This window comes from Leptonychotes weddellii, chromosome 8, assembly GCF_054177405.1.
Source record: "Leptonychotes weddellii isolate Sample4059 chromosome 8, ASM5417740v2, whole genome shotgun sequence".
NCBI lineage: Eukaryota > Metazoa > Chordata > Mammalia > Carnivora > Phocidae > Leptonychotes > Leptonychotes weddellii.
Window position 1 is genome coordinate 90,973,092 of NC_138376.1, and position 8,186 is coordinate 90,981,277.

The window sequence follows — 8,186 nt, forward strand, 5'->3', positions numbered from 1 at the left end:
CTCAGTTGTGGTGTTAATCTACCACTGTTTTTCCAAATCAGCTTGAGAACATTTCTTTCAACTACTCTGAATCTTCATACCAGAGTCAAAGTCCCTAAGGGATCTGAAGTGAGGGCTTCTTGCATAATGCTTTCTCCTAATCTGAAGATAATTCTACTGGGAAGAAACCATTATCTGCTGGCTTAAAATTAAGTAGAGAAAATACCCTGTATGCTCTTTCAATTTCCTAACCCTTAAAGATTCAGGTTCCTCTCTCATCTTGGAGCCAAGAAGAAAAAGAGAAAATGCTATACAGTAGAATGATCTAGCTGCTCTGTGCAAAACCCTGATTGTCTATAATAGCACAAAGGAACAATTTTCCCTTCTATCCACACGACCGGCTTGTTATGGGCTAACATCCCCACACAACCCGACCCGATCTTCCCTTCCTGATTAATAATTTAAATGTGCTTACATGTCATCATACTCACAGTTATGCACGAAAAACAAACAATCTAGATCCCTGGTAACATTTATAGTCTCTCTTACGAGAAGCCTATTTAGTAAAGGAAACATGCCCACTTTCCCCTTTTTGAAACATTCCCCAAAAAGATTTGTGCTTTTTTGTACTCCTTCTCTGTGTTACTAGAACAGTGCTGGGTATCATAAAGAGCTAAAACAATGCTAATCTTTTGACTTACATTGACCCCACTGTCCACTACTGGGATTCAGATAGTTAGGATAAAGGCCTTGTGGTTTTTCCAGGTTGTTCAGTACTGTTCGAATATTCATTACCTACAACAGAAAATGAGATGTTACTATGAAAATCTAAAACACAATTTTGGTGCCATTCTTCTCTTTCTCCATTATATTTTTCCATGTTAGGAAAGAAGACTGATTTAAAAGAATTAGAACAAAGAGAGTCGCCCCCAGCTTACAAAAATAATCGCAGTAAGTGAATACAGTCACACTCATCCGCCAGATGCCAAAGAAGGAACTAGGGATCTATCAGTGGATAAACAAAGTCATTACCCTCTTGGAATTTGCAGTCTAGTGGGAGGAGACAGATAATAAGCACATAAATATGTCAGGTGGTGACAGATGCTATGAAAAAGTTATAGAGAACAATGGGACAGAGTGATGTGAGGTCGTGAGGCTGCACGCTTAGTCAGGGAGGTCTGGGGAGCCTGATGGGAGGGGGTTTGAGCCAAAACTTAAAGTAGCAAAGGAATAACCATGCAGAAAGTTGGAGGAAGAGCAACCAGGGCAGAGGGAGGTGCAAGCACAAACGCCCTGAGAAGAGAGTGGGTTTGGCAAGACCACTGAGGCTGGAGGTGAGGAAGCAAAGGGGAGAATGTCAAAGAGAGAGGAGAGAGAGAGTCAGGGCCCACATCATGCAAGCCTCATGGGCCAAGATGAAGGCTTATTTTATTCCAAGTGTGATGGGAAGCCATTGAAGTTTCATGTGGTTGAGGGGACAAGAGAGGAAGCAGTATTCAGGTGAGTACTGCAGAGTCCAGGTGAGAGATATTAGGGTCCCAGGAAAGGGTGGGAGCAGAGAAAGAGGATAGAGCCAAAACATCTCCTGATGGATTCAACCTAAGGTTTCCCAAAAAGAGAGGAACCAGATGACCTCAAGATCCATGGTCTGAGCCACTGGGTAAACCGAGGTGGCATTTATCAAGACAGTGAAGACTCCAGTAGAAACAGGTCTGGGGGTTGAGTCTGAGGCATTTGGAGTAGCAGGTGTCTTTTAGACCTCTCAGTGGAAATGTCGGATATAGAGCGTGGGACAGGTTGGGGCTGGAATGATCAATTTGGAGTCAACAACAGCACATAGACCGTATGTGGAGCCATGAGACTGGATGAAATCATGTAGACAGTGAACATAAAAAGAAGAGGTCCAGGTTTGAGTCCTGAGGCTTTCTGATATTTAGAAGTTGGGACATTGGGGAAGATCCAACAAAGAAGGCTGAGAAGGAGCACTCTACTGAGGAAGGAGGCAAACCAGGGTAGTACCATATGCCTGCAGCCCCGTGCAGGGTCTCGGAGAAGGAAGTGACCAAGTGTGTCAGCTGCTGAGAGGGTGAGGAAGACGAGGGCTGAGAATGATCACCAGACCTGGCAACACAGAGCTCACTGGTCACTGAGACAGGTGTGGCAGAGAAAAAAGCCTGACTGGAAAGTGTTCAAGAGCGGGGGACATAAGAGGGAGGGTAACAGAGACAATTCTCTCAAGAAATTTTGCTATAAAGGGGAGTTACAAATGGGGTGAAAGCTAAGGGCAGAGTGGTGGGGTGAATATAAATTTACTCAAATATCTATGGGTTTGTTTCTTGAAAATTAGAAACAGATTCAATTTGTATTATCCTCGAAGTTGTATTATACTTTGAGTTTAAAAGGTCTTTCCCATACTTGTTTCATATAGTCCAGACATTATCTATTTTTAGATAAGGAAAAAAATTCAGAGAGGTAAAGTGACTTGCTTGAGGTGTAGAGAATCTGACGTGTACACCATGCTGTCTCACACGGAGTTAGATGATGCCATGGAAAGACTGTGGGTTTACAGTTTGGTAAAATGAAATGCTGCACGTAATAAAACTTCATAAGGAACTGTATTAAACTTCGTTGTTCTTTTCCACGTCTAATATTACTAAATCTTCAAGGAGAGGATACTGTTTCTCACAAGTACAGCTCTGCAATGCAAGGTGTATTGGAGAATCTCACCTTTTCAGCAAAAACGGGGTTTCCTGATAAGTGGCTCAGGTGTAGAAACTCCAAATGCAGAGTTCCAAATTCTGCCAAAATACTGCTGCCTCCTGAGGCCCAGGGCCAGTTCCTTCCAATCCCACTAAAGAAGAGAAGAGATTGAACAGTTATGGGTCAGACTAATTCCAATTCTTGCAGCTCTAAATAGTAGAAGTGAAAGAGACAGCTTTTGAATAATAGCACCTCAGCTAATTATCTGGATATCTTTGGCTGCTGGTTTCAGGCTTTGACTCTTATCTACAAATTGAAAATCAGTGTTGACTTAAGTCAGAAAAAAAGTTGCTATGTGCTTGCTGTTGATTAACAGACAAATATTTTGGAAGGTACAGGTGTCATATAGAGATGCACACCCATTCCAAATAGAATACAAAACACCCCCCCAACATACCCCAAATCCCACATAAAGCCCTCCAACATTGTAATTAATTTCAGCCTCAGAGTCCATGGACTATTATAGATATTCACATTATATTTAAAAGTTTTCTTTGATATAAGATAAATTTCAAAGATTCATTGATTATATACACACTCCACCTCTCCCCAAACCCTCCCTCCACTTACTAGACTTTGTTTTGTTTTCCCCCACACTATTTTCCCTATTTCTAAGTATATTTCCCAGGGCACTCACTTATTCCCTGACACATTTAATCTATGTTCAAGAATTTCAACACAGTTAATGTAATTCAAATCTGAAAGGGGTCAAAAGGCATGAGCTTCAAAAATTACTGCCTCATGCCTCATCTTGGAGAAATGGTTTTGAGTCCTACACATCCACACACACACACACACACACACACACACACACACACACAAAGTGGCTTTTGAGACATGGTCATACTCTCTTGGGTACAGTTTATTTTTGGAGAGCCACTTAAAATGTCAAGACTTAATGTGATAATTGAAATAAAGAATAAAGTCAAGGATTTGACCAGTAAATTGCCTTGCAGAAAGCTGAAAACCCATATTTTGGTTTTAGTTCAGATGCACATTTATTGCATGCCTACCACTTGCCAGGGACTCTGCATGGCATTGGGTTACAAAGATGATTATAATGAATAAATCACCTTTCTCTTAAAGACCTTATAGTGTAATGTGAGAGAATGACCTAAGCATAGATAATTCCAATTAAATATGGTAAGTGCCAAGATAAGTGTGTGAAAAATTCTCTGAGCACCTAGGGCCAGGGCAGGCAATCCTTTATGGTGGGGGCACAGAAGGCTTCTTCAAGGAGGAGACTCCTGAGTTGATTGCTGAAAAATGAATACGAATTAGTGAGGAAAGAATGGTGAGAGGGAGCATCTGGACACTGAGAGCACACAGAAGGGCTAGCCAGAACTAAAAGAAGCTCCTGATGCTGCTGAATGGAGGGAAGGGAAGGTGGCCCAAGAGAAGGCTATGAGGTTCAATTGGGGCCAGGTCTTGGCGGCTTGTGGATTTCTCACTTTCTTCCATTTCCAAGTTGGCTCCATTTGAATACTGCTCTTGGTGTCCCCTAGATTTCCTTCCCTGTTTTTTTGCTTTAGATCATTCACAACTCTGGGTAAACCCTTCCAGCTGTCTTAACTTCTGCTCAGGAATGTTTAAGGAAAGGAAAACAATAAGGACAACTGGTATCTAAAATTCTAGGCTGGCCTCACTCTTATTCCATGTCTTTTTAGAGCAAAACCTAGATTTTATCTTCAAACATAGATTTATAGTAAACATAATAAAAAAGTAAACAGAAATAAAAGAGAGCTAAAAATCACATATTCATTTATTTTTAAAAATGCCTTATATTTATTCAGTTCTGGGAATGTAAATCAGTTTTTATTTTCATGGTTGGCTTAGATGAAAGGAATAGCCAATCATCCAAATAGGATGAACAACTACTTTCAAATTTTATTAACATATGGCAAGTACACACAGTAATTGGTCATTAATTTGTTGTCATGACTTTTTTTTTATTCCAAACATTTTATCACTGACCAAAGTCAATAAACCAAATTAAGCAAAACTAAAAATTTCTATGTTCTAGAGAAACTATTAAAATCAAAGCCACAATATCAGAGTTAAGAGGGAATGAGGACTTTGTCATGGAGAAAGAAGAGGATAGTGTACTAGGAACCCAGCCTAGTTTCCAGATCTTCAATGACTGGTTCTTTTCAGTTCAGGGTATGAGGGTGCGTTGGCACACTCAGATGAGAAACTCAAATAATATATATGTATAAAAGTAAAATGCAAATTACTTTTGTATTCATGCATTTGTTCCCTGCTATTAATGTGGTTAATTAAGAGAAAACCAGTGATATACTGAAAAAAGTTCAATAGATTAAAAAAAATTAAGATTGAAAAAGGGTTATATATATATTCCCTCTTCCTCCTCGGCACACATTCATATCTGAAGGAAAACAGCACACTTTTTTATCACTGTTTAATTATATAGGGAGCAAGCACAGTAAAAGCACTAGCAAAGGATATGTCAGGCTAACAGAAAGAAAGCTGGGTTTAGAATACAGGTATATTTATATGAGAGAATGGCTTTGGTTACCATTCTTTCAACCTACAGAATTAATGTATTTCAGTAAAATTGTAAGATAGATAGTTGTGCTAGCTCTTAAATATAAATGAAAGCAGGGTTTCAAGAAGTCAGAGAGGGCATCATTATATCTAGATATTTAATAAGGTCATTTGCCTTTTCTTAGGCAAAGCTGCAATAACTGGAGATGGGTCTCGGGGAGAGTATGGGGCACACACCATAGGCCATCACAGCTAAAATACGTGTGTAATAGGGGAAATGGCTGCCTGTTTGCACAGCACATGTGTACTGAATCAGAACCAGTTTTGGACACTCACAGAATGATTTCTAAGGTCTTTTGTCTCTAACTTCTAGAAGTCTATTGAGGAACCTATATACTTGTATGGCTCTAATTTCTAAAGTGATATATACAGACATTGGGCATTTGACATCAAAATGATGGGTTTATGACAGGAAAGTGAGTGCAGAGCGAGCTTTGCTCGTTTGGTCTGGGGCTCTGGGCATCCCATGATACCAAATGCTAAAGCTTTCTAGATCTCTGGGTTGAGATCAATCTCATCTGAGAAAGTAGGGGATTTAAAATGTCTTCAACTTTAGTTTCCTTATCACAATATTTTAAAGGCAGTCATGGTGTTCTTTATTTTATCTTTATCTATTTTACAAACACTAATAATATTTTAGAAAAATATTTCAAAAATAAAATAAGTTTGTGTTCAGAAACTATTAGTTCCATCAGGCAGGCATAAAAGGGAAGAATATTTAAATATTCCCAATCTTGTTACAATGATTGCAGCTTAAGCCAAAGCGATGAGTCAGCATATGTAAATGTATACACAAAAAGGCAATTAACATGATTTGGGAAACTGCCAAGTGAGTGGTTCAAAGAATCCTGGAGTCGAACTTCAAACTTCTGTATCAGTCTAATTTCACTTATGTCTGTTTCCTCCAATCCCCAGTTCTTCCATTTTAAATTGGAGTACTATTTAATACATATTTTTCAATTTTTAATTTAAATTTTCAGTAGTCTACAAAGGAAATAATTCTTTGAAGATAAAACATCACAACAAGAAATAACTGATTTTGTCAAATGCAACTAGAAACGTGTCTTTAAAAAAAAAACTGAGTCACTATGATTCTTTTGAAAATGTGAAATACTATTCTGTTGCTTTAGAGAGTATAAGTTGAATGTAGTTTATTAGCAGTGGTAATATACTTCCACATCCTACTGCACTCAAAAACAAGGAGGTACAATTATTTACTGACCTCATAGCTCTGATAAGCAGTGGGCATTATGCTTGTTTTCTTTTCCTAGGAATGATTAATAACACCAGAGAAAGGAACTACCTTACTAGTATTGCTATTCTATTCACGTTTGAATCCCATGGGAGAGCTGCTAACTCCTCCTAGAGCTTGTAATGAATCAAGTAGCTGGAGGGTTGTTCTGGATTGATGGTATATCCCTTCAAAATAATCTTAAATTGAGGTACCCAAAGTGGTAAGTTATAGTCACTGCCCAGACACAATTTAGATCATTAAAAAATACATTTGGCTACTTAGTATAATCAAACTCAACAAGTAAAGAATTTACAGAACTGAAACAATTCTAAAAAATTGCCAGATGAATATATAAACAAAGCACTAAATAGTTATACAGTCTTGATTAGCTATGACTTTCAATTTATTCTTCCTTCCTGCGTGCTATTTTATGCCAAATGGGAAATGGCCCAATAAACAATTTTCTTGAGGATTCTTGTCTGAATAATTTCTGATTAGCTGATCAGTAAACAAATGCCCTTCAAGCTCAAAGTCCAGAACACAGGTTACTCCTTGTGGCTATGGAGTTAACAAGTTGTGGAAGAAAAAAAATTCCCCACATTCTTTCTATTATGGGAAAGCCTTACTTACATATGCAAATAGAGGGGCACACAGGGATATTTAATTCAAAAGAGCAGATAATCCAATATTATTCCTTTTGGATTTTAGCACAAATTAGGAAAGAATAATTAGAAAGTTCATGAACCATTGTTTCATTTAACTGTATTCCCAAAGCTAATTGATTTTGAGATTAAGCCATTTCAGCTTCACTTATTACAAATGCCTCCTTCCTGAACAGATTCACACAGTGCTGATCTTCCAAGTTTGTAGTCTAAGACTTCACTGAGAGTTGGACTAATAATTCCAGGGAATGGCATTTTAGGACTAGTCAAGATTCTATTATAGCTCGACCACAGAAAATTCCACTGGGGAGGACTACTTCCCCAAGAGCTATCCACAGGGAAATGGTGGCTAATAAAGGGCAGCCGTATGATTGAATTAATTCACAATTCATGGTTTACTGCTCCTGAACAGCACCATGTGGGTTAGATCTCTAAAGAATCTCCACACTTAATTTTTTTTAACCAAAGGCCAAAATAATGTTTTAAAATTAGCTAGCTTGCTTATGGGTAGTTATTTTAAAGATTTTTTTAATTTATTTATCTGAGAGAGAGAATGGGAGACAGAGAGCATGACAGCGGGAGGATTAGAGGGAGAAGCAGACTCCCCGCTGAGCAGGGAGTCCGATGCGGGACTCGATCCTGGGACTCCAGGATCATGACCTGAGCTGAAGGCAGTTGCTTAACCAACTGAGCCACCCAGGCGCCCATGGGTAGTTATTTTAAACAGAATTGAAACTAAATACTTATTATTTTAGTTTATTCTGACAATACTGCTGTCCTTGTACTTGACAATCTAGGATTAGAGGAGAAGTTGGAGTTTGCAAAAATATAAATGGTGAAAGAAGACATCCAAATGGCCAACAGACACATGAAAAAGTGCTCAATATCGCTCAGCATCAGGGAAATCCAAATCAAAACCTCAATGAGATACCACCTCACACCAATCAGAATGGCTAGAATTTACAAGTCAGGAAACGACAGATGTT

The 8,186-nt window shown here is 38.6% G+C and overlaps 1 protein-coding gene across 1 annotated transcript in view; it reads right to left on the reverse strand.

The window, feature by feature from the left end:
* MAN1A1 (mannosidase alpha class 1A member 1) overlaps positions 1-8,186 on the reverse strand; it is a 151,227-nt gene that overhangs the window by 24,295 nt on the left and 118,746 nt on the right. Inside the window, exons 9-10 of the mRNA XM_081829371.1 lie at positions 2,707-2,830; positions 681-774 (exon numbers count right to left, since the gene is read on the reverse strand). Of these exons, the coding sequence (XP_081685497.1) occupies positions 681-774; positions 2,707-2,830 (218 nt within the window). The remainder of the gene's footprint in view (positions 1-680; positions 775-2,706; positions 2,831-8,186) is intronic.